This window comes from Schistocerca nitens, chromosome 4 (assembly GCF_023898315.1).
Source record: "Schistocerca nitens isolate TAMUIC-IGC-003100 chromosome 4, iqSchNite1.1, whole genome shotgun sequence".
NCBI lineage: Eukaryota > Metazoa > Arthropoda > Insecta > Orthoptera > Acrididae > Schistocerca > Schistocerca nitens.
In genome coordinates this window covers 227,003,278-227,025,721 of record NC_064617.1, presented here as the reverse complement: position 1 = coordinate 227,025,721, position 22,444 = coordinate 227,003,278, and the positions used below count along the sequence as shown (strand labels likewise).

General features: G+C 43.8%; 1 protein-coding gene across 1 annotated transcript in view; it reads left to right on the top strand.

Annotated features, from left to right (window-relative positions):
* LOC126252226 (sodium channel protein Nach-like) overlaps positions 1-22,444 on the top strand; it is a 201,243-nt gene that overhangs the window by 143,530 nt on the left and 35,269 nt on the right. Inside the window, exon 7 of the mRNA XM_049953098.1 lies at positions 6,500-6,665. Within this exon, the coding sequence (XP_049809055.1) occupies positions 6,500-6,665 (166 nt within the window). The remainder of the gene's footprint in view (positions 1-6,499; positions 6,666-22,444) is intronic.

The following is a 22,444-nucleotide window of genomic DNA, read 5'->3' as shown; positions in this document are numbered from 1 at the left end:
TCCTTACCGTCCTTGTTGGGTGACTCGGAGCTTTTGTAAAACTTGTGAGAGAAATTAGAATTTAAGACAAGTTACACCCTGCCTCCTAAATCCACGAACGAGGAGGGTATTGCTGGCATCCTCGCGGGCTGCACAAGCGAAGACGGGCGCAGTACGCTATTAACTGCCGCTCACAGCCGGCGCGCATGCAGCCGCATACTGGCAGTTTATTTGGTGAGATTCGGCAAGCAGTGATTTTCCGTGGAATAGTTCATGGGGCGTGGTATTGTGAACTTTTCGGTGTTAGTCGTTTTGGTAACTGATGACCGCACTTAGTTGTTTGATTTGCACGAACAGCTTTGCATCTGTGGACAATGTTTGTTCTTCAGAATTCACTTTTCGTTAGTACTTTCTGATATGACCTTCGCTTGATTAGAGGCGCTATTCATTACGTTGTGGCGTGCGGTTAGGACTGCGATATTTTACAAATTGTGGGCAAGACTACTACAAAACCAGTTACTTATGATTAGCGAAATATGAGGTTTCATTTAATCGCTGCCTCTCCCGGCTAAAGATAGTTATCCTGTTAAAGAAATCTCCACCCGAGAACGTGTACCAATGTTGTCTGTCAAGCAGTGTAATTTGGACTAAATTTTTTCACAAGAGTGATCTCACACACTTGAGAGATCTATTATTCAAGGTGGCAACATTTTTCCTTAAACAAATTGAACTATTTTTTACACACAATACCACACGTGCATGGTACTAATGTATTCTTTCCTGTCAAAAAATATTTCCCAGTAGTTCTTACGAAGTAACCAGGGTTCATACATTAGCAGAGAACAATTTCATCACGGGAGATACAGTTTTCACCCTATTTAAAGATTATTCATATTCTAAGTCGAATTTATGATTTTTGGGTGGGTTCTGGGCCACAAATACATAATTATTAAAGTGAAAATTGACCATCAAGATTCTTGTGTCCTTAGTAGTTTGATTTAAGACTGCCGCTGCTATATTTCACTAAGATGGCGGACAACATAACACAGTCACTTATCAATTCTGGTTCAGGCTTTGTTTCACTCTCAACAAATAATATATATATTAAATCATTTCTGTACCTTAACTATATGCATTAACATTTAAAAGTATTTCTCCATATTAATCACTCATTATTCAGAACTTTACCAATAATCCGCAATGTAGATCAATGGCGCTAATGGCTGCGCTCCATTGTAGCTGAACAGAAAACTTAACATTTATATAGGACGAGAGTCATATTAAAATAAAAGATCAAACACACGTATTGATTTCAATGACGCAAAAAACCTCTATTTTTCAAATAGTACTTTAGCAACATAATACAGTTTTTTACTGACCTCAGTGCTACAAGACATCAATCGCGTCCAATCATTACAACAGTTCAAACAAGGAAAAAATTATTCTAGAAGATCCATAGACAACAAAAGCTGAAGATTTCCATTATCTTTTTCCATGAATATTGTCTGAGATATAATTTTCGCAGAAAATCAAATTATAAGACTGACAATAATTAATTATTATTATTTTAGTATCTATGAAATTCTTTTTTATTAATATCACGAGAATGTTCGTTCAAATAGCACACACAATGCCGTCGTGAATATTGTTCTGAATAAAACATAGTCGTGGATATTACAACGTGATCCTCAAACTAGTACCAAGATCGGAACTGAACATAGCTTTTCTCTGCCTGTGCATTCATTGCTATCTTGTTGAAGGTTTTCCCACTTGAGCGCTCGTTAAGTGAAATAAATAGCATCTTTTATAAGCGCGCATTTTCATGTAATGGTTAGATGCCTCCCATAATTGAAATGTGCTGTCGTGTGGTGGTTAACCTGTGTTTTTCATCCATGACTATTAACTTTTACATGTGGACCTACTCCTGTTAAATTCAGGCTTAATAAGACGTTATCCGTTGGGCAACTGTTTCATTACCTTTTAAAAGTACTTCGCATGATTACATAGGGACTTCAATCTCTTTTCCTATGACGGCGACTTTAATTTTGCATCTCTTCTTCTCTAATGACCTCGATGTCGACGGGACGTGAAACCCAATCTTCCTTCCTTCCTTCTTTAATTTTGCATCTCAGGGGTATGCACACTACAACCACAATCACCCCAACTCACACAAAGACATGATGGCGATTGCCTTGTGCGCTGACTTCTCCACTACGCACTTTTATGGGGTGTTCGGTCATGTCGTATCTGCTCTGCGAAGCTTCTTTTCATTTCTGGTTCATAATACTATATCCATGTTTCATCTTCAGTAATATTCTTTTCCCACCATACATCACCTTCGTTACACTGTTTACAACAGCAGCACACATCGACAAGATTCATCTCTTGTTCTGAAGTAAGAAGTCACGGCATCCAGCGTGTGCATACTCTAGACATGTACAGGTATTTGTTCAAATGGAGTGGACACATTTAGTTGACATCTCCAGAATGCGTGCAAAATGTTTGTTAGTGACCCATCGATAAATCCGAGTAATGGTAACCCTGTACTGTCAGTTGTTTCTATCAAAACGGTAACAGGCCTTCTCTTCCTTGCACTTCGCAACTTTCCCAGTCATCTTGAAAAGTGTTGTACCAACGAATCCAGGCTTGACGGAACATATCAGTAACCGATTTCAGTTCCTCATAGGTCATAGAATCAGTTTTCTTAAGGAAAAAATAGTTATCGCGGGAACGCTGTTCAGAAAAGACAGACGTGCTGAAGTTTTAGAAGCGCCAGAGAGAACGGGTATCTGCGGAGGCTAGTACACTGTTTTCTCAGACGGCGACAGATCGCTCACCTAATCACTGCATGCAAAACAGAAACTTTACTGCCAGGCTTTATTGAAAATACCTCGTATAATTTTTATCTAAGACAACCTGACTACAGCTGTCTGATACCGTGCTCACCATCACGTACAGCTTACAACGAGTGTGCAACTTGTTCATTTTTCATTCACCACCGCTACATCTGTACTTCCCTGTAGTGTATTGTACACATATATATACATTATCTGATGGAAAGAATCCACATGTCCTAGCAGTGGACATTAGTACATGGTGTGTCCACCCCTTGCCTTAATGACTGCTTGAATTATACAGAGTGAGTCACTGACTATTGCCACCAAGAATAGCTCCGAAAGTATGAGAGAAGCTGAAAAGTTTGTGGGACAAAAGTTGCATGGGCCATAATATGACGTTGGTTTTTTGTTGCTAAGTGGGGTCGCTTCAAATATATGAAGGTTAACTGTTTTTTTAATGGGATGCTATAGTTCGGTACTTATTTTCTATAAGCGGCTATCGAGACGAATGCAATGATGTGCAACAATAAGGTCTTTGAAGGTCACAATGGTGGCATGAACATCCATTTACAGAAGGTGTTCGAAGTGATGACCATTGGTTCAAATGGTTCAAATGGCTCTGAGCACTATGGGACTTAACATCTGAGGTCATCAGTCCCCTATAACTTAGAACTACTTAAACCTAACTATCCTAAGGACATCACACACATCCATGCCCGAGACAGGATTCGAACCTGCGACCGTAGCGGTCACGTGGTTCCAGACTGAAGCGCCTAGAACCGCTCAGCCACAGCGGCCGGCCGGACCATTGGTATCAATGCAGCGCTGCAATCTTCTTATCATGGACTGAGTGGTATTCCTTAACACATCGGCCCTTATCAAAGCACATGCTCTGACAATTCTCTCTCGCATACCTTCAGGTAAGTTGGAACGTCTTTTACGAATCCCCACAAGAAAAACTCCAGATGCTTAAAGTCTGGCGAACGAGCCAGCCACGACACATCTCCTCCGCGTCCAATCGAAAGATTTGGGAACTGTCTCAGCAACTCATTTCTAGCCATCAGCGAAAAATGTGCCGGACACCCACGTGTTGATACCACATTCTGTTCCTTGTTCCTAAAGCTATTTCTTCCAGTGACAGACCTAATGTTTCTTACAGGAATTCCTACCATTAAGATTTCCTTCGATGAAATAGGGACCTATAATTCTGTCCTCCAGAAGCCCACACCATACATTCACCGACCACGGTTTTTGGTGTGCAGTTTGCCGCAGCCAACATGGATTTTCAGTTGACCAATAATGCATGTTATGCAAATTAACATTTCCATGGTTCGTGAATGTAGCCTCGTCAGTAAATAAAATCAAATTAGTAAATGTGCCATCTCTGTGAATCTGAAGTTGAGCCCATCGGCAGAATTCAGTGTGACGCATGCAATCCGTACCAGTTCATTCTTGGTGGAGACTGATATGGTAAGGATGATATTTATGGCGATGCAGAATACGAACAACACTACTCTGCTTCATGCCAGATTCCCTTGCGGTTTGACGCAAACTAACCCAAGGATCTCGAACAGCAGTGACAAGAGTACCAATTTCCGTTTCCTCGTTAGTAACTTACCTTGCCGGATGTGTTTCCGATGCGTTAAAGATCCAGTTGTTCTCAATTTATCATACACATATTTAAATGTACGACGTGTAGGGTGAGTACTTTGAGGATACCTTTCAGCGTATAAGTCTCTAGCTCTCACTGAATTTCGTTGGCACTCTCTGTAAATCAGAAGCATATCGACTTGTTCTTCGAATGAATACATCATTCACATTCGCTTGATTCGACGATACTAGTCTTCCCGTTCCTATTAGTGTTGTATTGCGAAACCGTCGAATGATGTTTACATGTCGATGCCACGTTGTATTGAGACGCCGTATTCCGCGAATATTTACTATTTGCACCATATACGAGAGATAATTGTGAGAGCATGTGCTTCGATAATTGCCGATGTCATAAGGAATACCAGTCAATCCATAATAAGAAGATTGCAGCATTGCATTGATACCAATGGTCATCACTTCGAACACCTTCTGTAAATAGACGTTCATGCCACCTTTGTGACCTTCGTTGACCTCCAAACACCTTACTGTTACAAATCATTGGATTCGTCTCGATGGCCACTATCAGAAAATAAGTACCAAACTATAGCAGCCCATTTAAAAAACAAAGTTGACTTTCATATCTCTGACGCGACCCCACCTAGCAACAAAAAACCAACGTCATATTATGGAACCGATTGTCCCATGCAACATTTGTCTCAAAACAAAAATTTTCACCTACTACCATACTTTCGGAGTTATTCTAGGTGGCAATAGTTAGTGACTCACACTGTATAAGAGACAATGAGGTTTCTGAATGTCTGTGGAGGAATGGCAGGCCATTTTTCCGCGCGAGCCGGAAACAGACGAGATAGTGATGATGGACGCCGTGGTCTGTAGTGAGTCGACATTCTAACCCACCCAAAAGGTCTTCCATTGGGTTCACGACAGAACTCTGGGCGGGCCAATTGATTGTAGGAAAGTTATTGTCCACAAGTCAATGCCTAACAGATGCTTGTTTATGAAAGGGTGAATTGTCACGATAATGCAATCATTGCCTTCTTCCTGTTCCTCTACTTACGTAGTACACAATGCTGTCAAATGTGTTCATGTCCTTCCAAGAACGGAACCACACGCAGACGATACGTCTCATACCGTAACTCTACCTTCTTACTGTTCCCACTACACGTGATGGCGACTAACGTACTCCAGGCATTAGCCAGAGCAGAACAATTACATCGGATAGCCACAGGGTATAGTGTGATTCATCACTCCCAGTCACACGTTTTCAGTCATCTACTGACCAGTGTCGTCCCTCTTGACACCATATCGAGTGTCGTTTAGTATTGACTACCGACATCCGTGGCTTATAAGGAGCTGTTCGACCATTGACCCCATTATTTCAAACTCCCTATGCACATTCATTGCACTCGTTGGACTGCTGCTAGAACTATGAAACTCGGGAGCGGCTCCTTCGACTGATATCATATGATGTTTGTGCAATCTCCTCCCTCAACGCTTGACGATCCCTATCTGTCTGTACGTGAGATCTGCCTGGTCTCGGTTCAGCAGGGCTTGTTCCTTGGCGTTTCTACTTCACCATCAGATCCCCAACGGTCGACATGATCAGTTTTACTGGAGTTAAAATGTCTCTGCTAGATATAGTATTGGGTGGCATCTAATGAGTAGTCCACTTCCGAAGTCACTGAGTCTTCCTGACCGACCATTTCTGTTGTTACTCCTTCTGTACTGACAGCACGAGACTCCCTGCTTCCTTTAATATTGGCGGGTCTGCCGCTTGTGATGTCTTCTGGTAAAGCGACCGGATAATTCTGATCAGATAAAGTATCAGAAATGATTTGTCCAGATAGATTTTAATATAGTACTATAGCAAATTTATAGCTCCTAAAATATTTATCGTGCATGAAATATCCAGTAGTTCTAGTACATCTCCACACCATGCTTGAGATCACAAAGTTTAATGCGCGTTAAAATGGTTTTTGCACTTTGGCCAGGTTAGTAGTTACGTCTTCTTGACTTGCACGGTTTTTCTAGCTTCTGGTGAACACTTAGACAGGTGGTCGGGTTCTTTTCAGGTCCAGAAGAACAATGCAACCTGAGGGAGATCCTGTGCATCGGGAGCCACGAGGACTACCTGTCGGTGCTGCGCAGCGGCGTGAGCGTGCGCAATACGCTGTTCTGCCCCTGCACGACCAGCTGCGAGGACCAGATCATCACCAGCACCTACGGCTCGCTCACATAGTGAGTAGCGCTTGCTCTTTAACACATCCGCCCACTCCGTATGTAGCTAGTTGTCGCACACGTCGCAGCACTTACGAGTCAGAGAATATCGTTTTGCATTGAAGTCATGTTAAATTTGATCCGTCCTACCCACACGCCCCTAGATAAATAGAGGGAAATGGTCAGACATGGCTCGTTGACTAGAGATGTCTTAATAGCAACAGTTTTAGTGCTGTGGAACGATACACTGCGTGATTTCGTGATGAAGTTACAAACTTTCAGTGTGAAGGATCAATCTGAGTCTAGGGACCATGGTTCCGAGGTGACCGAAACAAAAGTTATAAGCGAAAATCGTTCCTATACCTCTGACAGTGGACCTCTTCTACTGCAAACTCTTTGCTCCCCATATTTTGGGAGGAGGTAGTATGCACTAAAACTCGAAAAAAATATCCAGTAAATATGGGCTCTAAAATGCCAGGTCTGTCCAACCTTTTGGCTTACTTGGGCCACAATGGAGGAAGACGGGTATTTTTGAGACTCGCATGAATACAATGACATCTGGAAAAAAAGAGGTTGCTGGGGAGGGGGGGAGGCGCCGGTGGGAGATCATAGTTAACACATATAGTCGGAGTTGACGAGCCCAGGCGAGGGGTAAAGCTTTGTGTCGAGTAGGCCTTCGGCTCCGAAAGCCCGTATCGATGATATTTCGCTAAATGGTTCGCACGCTGACATTTGGACTATTCTCTTCAGTCGTCGTTAGTCCCATTTTTGCAGGATCTTTTTCCTGTTGTGATATTTTATACTAAAAAGTATGGAATTAACGTGACATTTTTATACGAGATTTCATTAATAATCTTATATAAGTAATTACAAATCCCAGAATTAAAGTAACATTTGACTTTGGATTTGGTAAACTACTATATCAATGTTAGGTTCCATCGAAGTGGTTGCAAATCTCAGGGTATTCTCAGTGTTTTATGTTTTTATTTACTTATTTTTTCCGTTCTTGGACGCTCACTTCTTGGACCGCGCGTCGCTGTTGGACATCCTCGGGCCTTTCAGTAGAAGAGATGTGTTTCACAGTATCGGAGAAGAGCAACTACTCATACACTGAAGACCAAAGAAACTGGTACACATGCCTAATGTCGTGTAGGGTCACCGCGAGCAAGCAGAAGTGCCGCAACATGGCGTGGCATGGACTCGGCTAATGTCTGAAGTAGTGCTGGAGGGAAGTGACACCATGAATGTTGTAGGGCTGTCCATAAATCCGTAAAAGTACGAGGGGGTGGAGATCTCTTCTGAACAGCACGTTGCAAGGCATCCCAGATATGCTCAGTAACGTTCATGTCTGAGGAGTTTGATGGCCAGCGGAAGTGTTTAAACTCAGAAGAGCCACTTTGTAACAATTACGGACGTGTGGGGTATCGCGTTGTCCTGTTGGAATAGCCCAAGTCCATCGGAATGCACAATGGACATGAATGAATGCAGGTGATCAGACAGGACGCTTACGTACGTTTCACCTGTCAGAGTCGTATCTAGACGTATCAGGGGTCCCAATTCACTCCAGCTGCACACGCCCCACAACACTTCAGAACCTCCACCAGCTTGAAAAGTCCCCTGCTGACATGCAGGGTCCATGGATTCTAAAGTTGTCTATTTACCTGTAGACGTCCATCCTCTTGATACAATTTGAAACGAGACTCGTCCGAGCAGGCAATATGTTTCCAGTTATCAACAGTCCAATAGTGGATTTGACGAGCCCAGGTGAGGTGTAAAGCTTTGTGTCTTGCAGTCATCAACGATACACTAGTGGGCCTTCGGCTCCAAAAGCCCGTATCGATGATATTCCGCTAAATGGTTCGCACGCTGACACTTTTTGATGGCCCAGCATTGAAATCTGCAGAAATTTGCGGAAGGGTTGTACTTCCGTCACGTTGAACGATTCTTTTCAGTCGTCGTCGGTCCTGTTCTTGCAGGATTTTTTCCCGGCCGCAGCTATGTCGGAGATTTTATGTTTTACCGGATTCCTGATATTCACTTTACTCTCGTACGGGAAAATACCCCCTTCATAGTTATCTCGGAGATGCTGTGTCCCATCGCTCATGCGCCGGCTAGAACACCACGTTCAAACTCACTTAAATCTTGATAACCTGCCATTGTAGCAGCAGTAACCGATGTAACACCTGTACCAGACACATGTTGTCTTATATAGGCATTGTCGACCGCAGCACCTTATTCTGCCTGTTTACATATCTCTGTATTTGAATACGCATGCCTATACCAACTTTCTGTCGCTTCAGTGTAGCTCTTAAGGTACGCACTTTACAGCCCATAGTTACAGGAGTTTTTGTCTTGGTTCGGCCCACACTACCTTCTCCATGAATACGGAAATCAAAGAGCTTACAGGTTTGGTCTCAAAGGTATCAGAACAATTTTCGCTTATAAGTCGAACCAGAGTTTATTACCTCAAATAGATAGATCTACCCCTGAAAGTTTGCAACATCATCACGGAGTCACCCTCTATGGTCTGGAGATCCAAGTTCGGCCTATATGAAAACGAATATGTAAGAAAACGCATGGATATGACAGCAATTACCAACATATTAGGAGTAACACCCCTTCAATGGTATTCGCACGTCACCAGAGTTGACTAAAACTCTATGGGAACAGCAGCCCTCTATTACGACCCAGACGTAAGTAGATGGAGTCGTTTCCCACAGGAAACGATGGCTAGCCAAGCTCGGCGCATGGACGTAGCAAGTCTCAAACTCGAAGATGCACTCGATAGAAAATTTTAACGTCAAGCAGCGAAGCAAGCAGACCTTGTATAAATGCCGAACACGTACCAGGAAAGAATAAGACCTGAACGTATGTTGTGGATAAGTAAATGGGGAGACACTGAATACTTTCTCACACATCCAAACATCGAAGCCCTTCTTCTACAGATCCTAAACGCCAGACAGGTACGCTCTTCCAACAGGAAGATGAGTATGCAGCCACTGCTCGCTGTAACCAGCGAGCCCTCGAGAACCATCGACAACTGCCTCAGTGAGCGTGAATATGATACTTACCTGCCATGCTGCATGCATGAACCGTGGCTGTAGTCAGACATAACCCATTCCAGTGGCTCAGTTCATATCAGGCAAACAGGAAGCAAAGGGTAACCATAACATGTTATACTATACATTATGCGTCTCAATGGAATAAAATTTCACAATGAGTCTCCTGGGGCTTAATTGTAGGACCAATTCTGTTTCTCTTTTTTATAAGTGACGAGCTGACAAACATGGCATTTTCTGTTACAAACGAAAACAAAAATGGAACTGTGTTTGCAGTGAAGTATCGAAAAAAATTAAAGTTAAATAACAGTCGTACAAGAAAATATGCGTAGTTCAAAATGGTTCAAATGGCTCTAAGCACTATGATGGCTCTCAACACCGGAGGTCATCAGTCCCCTAGACTTAGAACTACTTAAACCTAACTAATCTAAGGACATCACACACATCCATGCCCGAGGCAGGATTCGAACCTGCGACCGTAGCAGCCGTGTGGTTCCCGACTGAAGTGCCTAGAACAGCTCGGTCACAGCGGATGGCTATGCGTAGTGTGTAAATATACAAATACAATATCCAAATTAAGAAACATGATCTAGGATAATTCCTGTACGCTCGGCGCAGCTGCTTCGCGCGTCTACAATGCGATTTTATAAACGTACCTGTGGCAACGCCTCATCGTAGTTCTGTAGAGGGCAATCTTTTCGCCTACAGCCGTTTCCGCTTCGCAGTTGAAAGCTGTCAAAAGCGCTGCCAGATGTCAGGGATTTCGTTAAGTTGGCTCGACTGTAAGAGCATCTTCGTAGTAAAGACTGTCTTAAACCTTGATGCATGATGCAGCGCTTTTTCACGCATCTTATTGCTTTTGACGTCATACAATGATGTAAATTTGTAGGCTCACTCAAAGGCACATGTGATACTCCCTGCAAAACGTGATGCGAATGCAGTTAGCAAAAAACAAGTAATACATTTAAATGTAATGCATGATGCGTCAGTTTTTCACGCCTCTCATTGTTTACGATGTCATATCCCCTGAACTAAGATAGGTAGGTGTTTCATACCCCATAAGGCGATTGTTGCCTGACGCTAAGGGATATTTGTACCAAGTTTGGTTGAAATCGGTCCAGTGATTTGGGAGGACGTATGGAACACACACAGACACACACACACACAAAATGTGTATGAACTTTCCCAACATTATCACTGGTTGACTAGTCTCGTTTGCACATGATATTTCGATAGTCTTCGAGAAAGTAAACTCAGGATAAATTTATAACAGTGTTAAAAACCAATTATCTATAAACGTGATTGCAACGAAATGGTCTGAATATTAACATTTCAAAATGTTTACAGAGATTAAAACTAAACAGTAAAAAATCAGCGTCACCAATATCGTACATAAAAATTATGTTCTGGAAGAAGCTGTGTCGATCAGATTTTTAAGACTGAACTTAGACCAAAATTTAAGCTATCAGGCAAAAATAAACACATCAAAAAGTTTAGCATCACCTCGGTTCTGAGAGTTCCGGAACCTGTACAGAAAACTGGAATAGAGATCAACATAAACATCATTTCCTCCCTTTTTATTGCTCATGAAAACCACACATTGCATGTTTTACCACCTTGTAGCGAGACCTTTAGAGGTGGTGATCCAGAATGCTGTACACACAGGTACTTCAAATACCCAGTAGCACGTCCTCTTGCATTGATGAATGCCTGTATTCGTCGTGGCACACTATCCACAAGCTCACCAAGGCACTGTTGGTCCAGACTGTCCCACTCTTCAACGGCGATTCGGAGTAGATACATCAAGTGGTTGGTAGGCCACGTCGTCCATAAACAGCCCGTTTCAATGTGTCCCAGGCAAGTTCGATAGGATTCACGTCTGGAGAATACGCTGGCTACTCTAGTCGAGCGATGTCGTTATCCTGAAGGAAGTCATGCATAAGATGTCCAAAATGGGGACGCGGGGTGTCGTCTATGAAGACGAATACCTCGCCAATTTGCTGCCGATAGGGTTGCACTATCGGTCGGAGGATGGCATTCACATATCGTACAGCCGTTACGGCGCCTTCCATGACCACCAGCGGCGCACGTCAGCACTACATAATGCCACCCCAAAACAGCAGGGAACCTCCACCTTGCTGCACTCGCAGAACAGTGTGTCTAAGGCGTTCAGCCTGACCGGTTTGCCTCCAAACACGTCTCCGACAATTGTCTGGTTGAAGGGATATACGACAGTCAGCGGTGAAGAGAACGTGATTCCAATCCTGAGCGGTCCATTCGGCATGTTGCTGGGTCATGTGTACCGCGCTACGTGATGTGTTGGTTGGCCGGTCGGAGTGGCCGTGCGGTTCTACGCGCTACAGTCTGGAACCGGGCGACCGCTACGGGCGCAGGTTCGAATCCTGCCGCGGGCATGGATGTGAGCGGTCCATTCGGCATGTTGCTGGGTCATGTGTACCGCGCTACGTGATGTGTTGGTTGGCCGGTTGGAGTGGCCGTGCGGTTCTACGCGCTACAGTCTGGAACCGGGCGACCGCTACGGGCGCAGGTTCGAATCCTGCCGCGGGCATGGATGTGAGCGGTCCATTCGGCATGTTGCTGGGTCTTGTGTACCGCGCTACGTGATGTGTTGGTTGGCCGGTTGGAGTGGCCGTGCGGTTCTACGCGCTACACTCTGGAACCGGGCGACCGCTACGGGCGCAGGTTCGAATCCTGCCTCGGGCATGGATGTGTGTGATGCCCTTAGGTTAGTTAGGTTTAATTAGTTCTACGTTCTAGGCGACTGATGACCTCAGAAGTTAAGTCGCATAATGCTCAGAGCCATTTTTGTTGGTTGCAAAGATGAACCTCGCCGTGGACGTCGGGAGTAAAGTTGCCCATCGTGCTGCCTATTGCTCACACTTTCAGTCGTTACACGACATCCTATGGCTGCACGAAAAGCATTATTCAACATGGTGGCGTTGCTGTCAGGGTTCCTCCGAGCCATAATTCGTAGGTAGCGGTCATCCACTGCAGTAGTAGCCCTTGCCTTTCCTTGTTGAGAGCCCTTCCTGGCACAAAGTAACAATGCGGACGCGATCGAACCGCGGTATTGACCGTCCAGGCATGGTTGAACTACAGACAACACGAGCCGTGTATCTCCTTCCTGATTTAATGACTGGAACTGATCGGCTGTCGGACCCCCATCGTCTAATAGGCACTGTGCATGCATGGTTGTTTACCTCTTTGGGCGGGTTTAGTGACCTCTCTCAACATTCAAAAGGACTATGTTTGTGATACAATATCCACAGCCGTCTATCTTCAGGAGTTCTGGGAACCGGGGTGATGCGTAACTTTTTTTGATGTGTGTAGATTATTTAACTACTAAACAACCTTGACTTTGCAGGTAGTCATATTATGAATACTGGGGTAACAGGGATGAAGAGGGTGAAAATGGTACACCACAACTACCTATTATTTTCGGGTTAGTTTAAAAGTAAGTGAAAGGAGTTGACACTCCATTTGACACTCGGTACCTCTTGCAGGCGGGACACAAGAACTTGTATGAAATATGAGATACTTCTACCTTCAAATCACTTTGCCTACTTACAGGGTGACAATTATTGAACAATATGAGATAAAACTGTCATAACTTCTGAACGGTTTGTGTTAGGACGTTCGAACTGCACGGCCGGCAGCGAGGCATGATGGGAATTAGTATGCGATGTGTGGTTTGGTTTAGCGACGAAGCACACTTTCATTGGAATCTGTTCCTCAATAAGCAAAATTGGCGCATTTGGGGGAGTGAGAGTCCTCATTTCATCCCCAGTGTCCAATCACGGGGTAATCGTTGCGATATTCCTTAATGGCAGTGTGACTACTGACGATACGTGGAAGGTTTGAAAGATGATTTCATCCTTATTATCCAAAGTGATTCTGATTTCGACAGGACGTTCATACAAGACGGAGCTGGAATCCACCGAAGCAGGAGAGTGTTTCATGTCCCGGAGGAGCACTTTGGGGAGCGCACTCTGGCTGTGGGGTACCCAGGGGCCACTGGCATGGGCCTCGATTGGCCGCCACATTCTCTGGATCAGAAAACATACGACTCCTTTTTGTGGGGTTCCATCAAAGACAAGGTGTACAGTAATAACACAAAAACCACTGCTGAGCTGAAAACAGCCATTCAGGAGGTCACCGACAACACAGATGTTCCGACACATTAGCGAGTCATGCATAATTTCGCTTTTCGACTGTGCCACATCATCGCCAATGATAACAGGCACATCGAACATGTCATAACGTAAGTCCGAATATCTGTAGGACGTTCACATGTGTGCACGCCGTCTTTTGTAACTAATTTTCGGTTTTTTTTCATATAGTTTAATAATTGTGATCCTATATGAAAGTATCTCTGGCAAACGTTTATAAAACATTCGCATTGTCCTTTCCACAATACAATCATTACCAAAACTCCAAATACCCGAAGACGCGATTATGTCTTTTACATCGACAACTTCGTGCAGACCGGCACAGTCTGACTAGACAGCTTGCTCGGCATAGACTGCTGTTGCTGACAGCTTCGCATAGACTAGTCGATGGCACCAGGACGATTTCACAATCATTCGTGGGCGCGGACGTCGTAAGACACCTCACATTTTTTGTCGTGATGCAATTGAGAATGTAAGCTAATGCTAAGTTGTTCTATTGTGGAGAAAGGTTTTCTTGATATTATTAAATTAGATTTCTCTACGCACAAGAAAACTATAATTTTTAAAAAGAACTCCTGCAGACTATCAGCGCCGGATGTGCCGATCCATCACACTCTGTACTTTGAAATGTGGTAATTACAAACATGGGACATTGTTAGTCTACTGTAGTGTATAATAAATACGGTGCTGAAATTTGTGATCCATACATTAAGAAAAAATGGCTGATATCCTACACCGTTTTTCCTGTTTTTCTTTTTGGATGCAAATACACATCTTAGTTAACAACTAGGAAAATATCGGAAGTAATGAAGCAAGGTTCTCAGGTGAATGTTACCACACTCAAATACACCTATTATTAAAATTTTAGGTTTGTGGCTTTTGTATTTTGGCGAAAACCAAAATAATGGATAATCTTCGATTTTCTCGGAAACCGTTAGTTACACTGATGAGGCTGAACCTTGTGACTACCTACCTAACAATCGGTATGGCCACATTTGGCACGGATAACAAGGGCGACGCGTCATGGATGGAATCAATGAGGTCTTGGTAGGTCGCTGGAGGGAGTTGCTACCATATCTGCACACACAAGTTACGTATTTCCCATATATTCCAGGGCGGTGGGTGATTAGCTCTGACGCGACATTCAATCACATCTCAGATGCGTTCGATCGGGCTCAGATCTGGGGGCCAGCACATCAACTGGAAATCGCCAGTATTATTCTCGAACCACGCCGTCACACTCCTGGCCTTGTGACATAGTGCATTATATAGTTGAAAAATGCCACTGCTGTCGGGAAACATGATCGTTATGAAGTCATGTATGTTGTCTGCACCAGTGTGTCCGTCGTGATTCCCTGCACGAGCTCTACTGGATCCAAAGGCGCTCACGTGAATGTTCCCTAAAGCAGAGTGGAGCAGCCGCCAGCCTCTCTCCGCCACATAGTGCAGGTGTGAAGGAGTTATCCTCCTGGAAAACGACGGATTCGCGCCCTCCAATCGGCTTGATGAAGAAGGTATTATGACGTATCAGACCTTACAACGCTCTGCCATTACGCCAACGTCCAGTGCCGGTGGTCACGTGTCCATTTCAGTCGTAGTTGCCGATGTCCTGGTATTAACACTGGCACATGCATGAGTCGTCCGTTGCGGAGGCTCATTGTTAGGAGTGTTCGGAGCACTGTGTGTTCAGACACACTTGTACGAGGTGCATTCAAGTTGTAAGGCCTCCGATTTTTTTTTCTAATTAACTAATCACCCGAAATCGATGAAACTGGCGTTACTTCTCGACGTAATCGCCCTGCCGACGTACACATTTTTCACAACGCTGACGCCATGATTCCATGGCAGCGGCGAAGGCTTCTTTAGGAGTCTGTTTTGACCAATGGAAAATCGCTGAGGCAATAGCAGCACGGCTGGTGAATGTGCGGCCACGGAGAGTGTCTTTCATTGTTGGAAAAAGCCAAAAGTCACTAGGAGCCAGGTCAGGTGAGTAGGGAGCATGAGGAATCACTTCAAAGTTGTTATCACGAAGAAACTGTTGCGTAACGTTAGCTCGATGTGCGGGTGCGTTGTCTTGGTGAAACAGCACACGCGCAGCCCTTCCCGGACGTTTTTGTTGCAGTGCAGGAAGGAATTTGTTCTTCAAAACATTTCCGTAGGATGCACCTGTTACCGTAGTGCGCTTTGGAACGTAATGGGTAAGGATTACGCCCTCGCTGTCCTAGAACATGGACACCATCATTTTCTCAGCACTGGCGGTTACCCGAAATTTTTTTGGTGGCGGTGAATCCGTGTGATTCCATTGAGCTGACTGGCGCTTTGTTTCTGGATTGAAAAATGGCATCCACGTCTCATCCATTGTCACAACTGACGAAAAGAAAGTCCCATTCATGCTGTCGTTGCACGTCAACATTGCTTGGCAACATGCCACACGGGTAGCCATGTGGTCGTCCGTCAGCATTCGTGGCACCCACCTGGATGACACTTTTCGCATTTTCAGGTCGTCATGCAGAATTGTGTGCACAGAACCCACAGAAATGCCAACTCTGAAGGCGATCTGTTCAACAGTCATTCGGCGATACCCCAAAACAATTCTCTCCACTTTCTCGATCATGTCGTCAGACCGGCTTGTGCGAGCCCGAGGTTGTTTCGGTTTGTTCTCACATGATGTTCTGCCTTCATTAAACTGTCGCACCCACGAACGCACTTTCGACACATCCATAACTCCATCACCACATGTCTCCTTCAACTGTGGATGAATTTCAATTGCTTTCACACCACGCAAATTCAGAAAACGAATGATTGCACGCTGTTCAAGTAAGGAAAACGTCGCCATTTTAAGTATATAAAACAGTTCTCATTCTCGCCGCTGGCGGTAAAATTCCATCTGCCGTACGGTGCTGCCATCTCTGGGACGTATTGAAAATGAACGCGACCTCATTTTAAAACAATGCGCATGTTTCTATCTCTTTCCAGTCCGGAGAAAAAAAATCGGAGGCCTTAGAACTTGAATGCACCTCGTGCTCTACCCAGCATTAAAGTCTAATATTAGTTTCGCTACTGTTCGCCGCCCGTCCTGTTTTGCCAGTCTGCCCAGCCTGCGATGTCCGACATCTGTAATGAGAGGTAGCCGCCCAACCTAATGACGTCAGGTCGTAGTTTCACCTTGGTTCCGCCACAGCACTCCTCGAACACTAAGAAGTCGTGCAGCCTTGGAAGTGCTCGTGCAGAGCCTCTGGGTCATCACAATCTGTCCTCGGTCGGACTCAGGCAGATCGCGCCTTTCGCGTTCTACCGAGCGAGGTGGCGCAGTGGTTAACACGCTGGACTCGTATTCGGGAGGACGACGGTTCAATCCTGCGTCCGGCCATCCTGATTTAGGTTTTCCGTGATTTCCCCTTTGAAAGGGCATGGCCGACTTCCTTCCCCGTCCTTCCCTAATCCGATGAGACCGATGACCTCGCTGTTTGGTCTCTTCCCCCAAAACAATCCAATCCAATCCTTTCCCATTCTACACACAGACAGCACGCTCACTGATAGTACATGCATCGCGTGTGTGCCTGACTAGCAGTCATCACTTGCCAGATGGCGCTGTTACAGCCAGGACAGGTTTATATCGATAGTAGGTCAGTGATTGTAATGTTCTGGCTGATCACTGAATACTTTACATTTACATACACTTGGAGCTTTTACAGTAATTTTTATATATTTATATAAAGATGTTTTGAACAATGGTTAACTAACAAGTTTGTGTTACATGAGAAGGCTTGAGCAAGGGAGCTTAAGGGAGAGAGGGACGATCTCCACTCTTCCGCTCTCTCGGCGCGTTAGGTGAATCATCATGTTGCTTAAATGCTAAGAGCCCACTTGCTTCCCCACAGGATATTCAGGAACCAAAAACAGTGCCCGTCCATGCATTGCACATATTTAAGACTGTCTTCTTCATGAGCAGTAAACTTGAGCTAACTGAAGAAAACCATTTCAAACACACATATGACATTATTGTGTTTGATTGTGTGAACCATGACATTATGTTACAAAAATTACAGTTCTATGGTATAAATGGAACAGCATATGAGTGGTTTGGTCATATCTACAGAGCAGGAAGTAAAAAGTCTCTTTATAGGCTTCAAGTGATTCAAACGAGTTTGCCACTTCATCTAACTGAAGTGAAATTACATTAGGTGTTCCACAAGGATCGATCAGGGGTCCCCTCCTGTTCTTGATATATGTGAATGACCTCCCATCTTATGTGAAGCAAGATGCTGAACTGACACTGTTTGCTGATGATACAAGCATAATTATTAATCCAGTAAAAGAAAGTCCGATAGAAAATGATACAAAAAAGGTCTTTGGAAAAGTCATTAGTTGGTTTTCTGCGAATGGGCCTGCTCTGAATTTTGAAAAAACACAGTACATCCAATTTTCTGCTGCAAAAAGTATAATTCCTTCAATAAACATAACACATCAAAAGAAGTCAGTAGGCAGGGTAGAGCATACTAAGTTTTTGGGTGTACAAATAGATGAGAATCTTAATTGGAAAAGTCATATTTTGGATCTCCTAAAGCGACTAGGTTTAGCAACTTTCGCAATCAGAATAATTGCCAATTTTGAGGATGTAGAAATTAGTAAGGCAACATACTTTGCATACTTCCACTCTCTGATATCATACGGAATAATATTCTGGGTCAACTCAACACTTAAGCAAAAGGTATTCACTGCTCAAAAGAAAGTACGGGTAGTTAGAATAATGTCGCACATCTTGTAGACATCTCTTAAAAGGTTAGAAACTCTTACAACTGCTTCACAGTACATTTACTCAGTAATGAAATTTTTTCTCGACAACATGGACCAGTTTAAAATCAACAGCGACATTCATAATTACAATACCAGAAAAAAGAGAAAGACCTACAATATCCTTTACTTAACGTATCTTTGGCACAGAAAGGGGTAAAATATGCTGATATAAAACTTTTTGATAAATTACGAGATGAAATAAAATGTCAGACAGCAGTAATAGTTTAAAAAACAAATTGAAATCATTCCTCCTTGACAACTCCTTCTATACCATAGATGAATTCTTGAATATGAGTAACTAAATCTGGAGATATAATATATGCATTTTGTGCCATTTAAGGGATTGGAATAGATAATAGAAATATTTAGGTATAAGGCTATAATGCAAAAAAAAACCTTGTTACCTGTGCGCATTTGACACGTTCCACATCATAACGGTTTTTCCGTGCTATTGGTCAACAGGACACGTAACTAACTAACTTAAACGATGATTAGGAGGATATTACGGTGCGGACGCACGACAGCATGGTCTTTTCACCTGTGCGAAAATGTTACGGGTGAATTGCTTGATGTCAAGGAATGTTATCACAAGTGTACTGTAGTGTTGCTCCTTTTATGTTACGGTTTACGATGGTATTCTTTTTCAAAGAATTTTGACTTCTCTCAACTCATGATTGATCTGAAGATGATCATTAAATGTGAAAGAAACTAGTTATCAAGAGTGACTGTTTTCGATTGACATTTTTATAATAAATATTTTAAAAATCTGAACAGTTGTGGAATCTCTCATTAGAATACGTCATCCATTATTACATTAAAAAGTGTAATGTTGACTGGAATATACACTTTGGTAGCAGTTGCCTCAACAGGTGTTCTGAGGGGAACAGAATTGGAGTGGGAGGAGGCATTCACAAGAAGCCGTCTTTTAGTTGGAGGATTTATCCAGTGAACACAGGGCGTAGGACTGTTTAAAATGTGTATCCTGTAGACACAGACAGGACAGTCTCCTCTGTGCCAACAGTTCCATATCCTCCACAAGCGTTGTGAACCCGTTCATGTTCCTTTGGAGCACAGGAACCATTTATCAGTGAGGTTTATGCCTTTCTTTTCTCTTCTGCCTCTAGGGGAACCCACTTCAGAATGAAGAAAACTAGAAGGACATGAGGATTCATTTAAGCAGACCTCCAAATGCATGGTCGAGTCGTCATCTTTTGAGTGTTTTAGTGTTTTATGGTTCGCTTGTTTCGATTCCACCTTCTTAATGGTAAGCTTATACTGGCTGGTTATAATTGAAGTGCAGCTATTCACTGGGGTCCAATGTGGGCTCTAATTATCATATGGTAGCGAAACTGGGTATAGATGCTAATGCGTTAATGCGGAACCGATTTACTCTCGAAAAATCGTTCCAACTGCAGCCACCAAGTCCAAATCTGTCGCTGTCCACTGTTTGTATGACTATATGACATCCACACTTCTCCGGACAAGCCAAAGTGTGAATACATGGCTTTCGAGAAGAGAGACCGTGCCTTGTTAGTGAACGACAGCAATTGCAGTGCTTCACTGAGAGAGTATAGCCGATTGAAAGGTCTCAAATGAGGCTTGATGTCATTAAATGGTTTAAAGATGATGGTAATGAAATTCGAAAACACGGGCGAGCTTGGTGTGGTACCTGGAAGAGGAAGGCGTCCTATCCCGGTGGACGTTATTGACGAGGCTGCTGTTGCTGTAACTGACCATGAAGCACGTACCCGGTACTGCTAGTGGTCGTGCAGTGTCACAATTGTCCAGTTCACTGTCAACAGTACGCAGAGTTCTGCGGTCTATTTTAGTCTGGTACCTGCATAAGATCCACAACCCTCATAGCAGCTAAGCCCTCATGGCGCGCAGCAACTTTCTGAATTGATTCTTCAGTTTATAGCGCGAATGGAAGTTGATCATATATGGCTAGGCAATATTCTATGACGTGACGAGGCAAATTACTACACCACAGGCTGCACTGAATACACAGAACAGCCAAATCTGAGGTACTGTTAAATCACGTGTTCTGTACGAAGAGCCATTGCAGTCGCCGTATGTGACTGAGTGGTGTCGATTCACAAGCACCTTTTTTCTCGGTCCGTTCTTCTTTGAAGAGAATACACCCAGAGGGTCCGTCAGGCGCACCGTCACGTCTGCACGTTATCGACAAATCCTAGTACAGCGTGTTACTGCTGCTTTGGAGGAGCATATCTCTGTGGAAACCACTCGTTTCGTGCAAGATGAGACAACCTCTCGTGTCGCTCCACCAGTGAAAGATCTGCTTAACGCAACCGTCCACCAACGTGTTATCTCCAGAGGCTTTTCAGATGCGTAGCCTACGACATCTCCTGATCTGAACCCATGTGGTTTTTGGTCCTGGGGATATTTACAAGAACGCGTTCACCAGGGACATTTTGGTCTCTACTTGATCTGAAGGCCAGTACACAGTAACACATTGCTCAGATTCCACCGGAACTGCTGCCTCCAGCTGTTGTTGATCACGTCGTTTTACGGATGCAGCATCTCGTCGACGTCTACGGAGCTCATTTTGAACAAACTGCGTAAACTATTATTAATAATAAAATCAACATTACGCTTTTCTCACTTGTTTGATTTTTCTCTGCCCGTCCCGTTACTAACCCTTTACATACTGAAAAATTTCTCTACGATTTTTTTACAGTCGCAGGGACAGATTTGTATCTGCTGGCCAATACTAGAAAAAAAAATTTCCAGCGTAAATCGGTTCGTATTAACGCAATAGAACATTAACAATTTTCGCTGCCATACGATAATTACAGCCCACACTGCATCTCTGTGAGTTGCTGCAGTTTAACTATAACCATCCGGTACTTGTCCCTCAGACTTGCTGACATTGATTTAAGCTGAAGGAAACTACTTTTCAGCGACTGACCTTCCAATGCAGTATCTACAGCAAGGCCTGAAGTGTTGCTTATCATTGCAATTTGAGCGGAGGCAGTAACAGTTTCATCCAGATTTTTGCTTCCGCAAGCGCATTTGCAAGATCATTTTTTGGTATCAGAATTCGCAGGTGACGTCTGTCTAAAAACACTTGCTTTTGCAGTATTTTTGTGAGTGTTGTACCAAACGAAATTGTAAAGGTTGGTGGTTGGAGGGACTTGTACAACTTCTTTGCTCCAATATGTGGTATGCGCTTAGTCACCTTCAACTCCTGAATTTTCTCTTGTTCCTTGAAAATAATGCGCTCTCTTCTCCACGCTGGATGCAGACTTGAGCAACTGACACACAAGTCAGCCGAGGTGCGTGTTCCTTCAACATGGGCGACCATACAAAGCTTATCACGAATAACCTTATCTTTACACGTCACAATGGTGTTCCCGAATTTCTGGACGTGAAAAAGTCAGGATACTGGAGAAGTATGGCCTGACGTTTGGTCTTAAAAAATCCAACTGTAATATAAGCTGGTAAAATCAGCGAATCGGATGTCAATGTAAGTGATTCTGATTTTGTCATTACACGCGACACATTAAATTTATCACTTAATGTCCCCTTCGCCAGGCCCGTCTCGATTAAACACTGTAGTGTCCTTATGCGTGATGTCACTGCGTGTTCCTATTCCTCGACTGTGGTTAAGAGTCGATGCAGTTCACCTATAATAGAATACTCACCCAGCAGTTTTGACTTTAGGAGGTTCGTCACCTTCTACGATATCGTCGTTTCTACCAATAATGTTCCATTACATAGACCCTCAATGGAT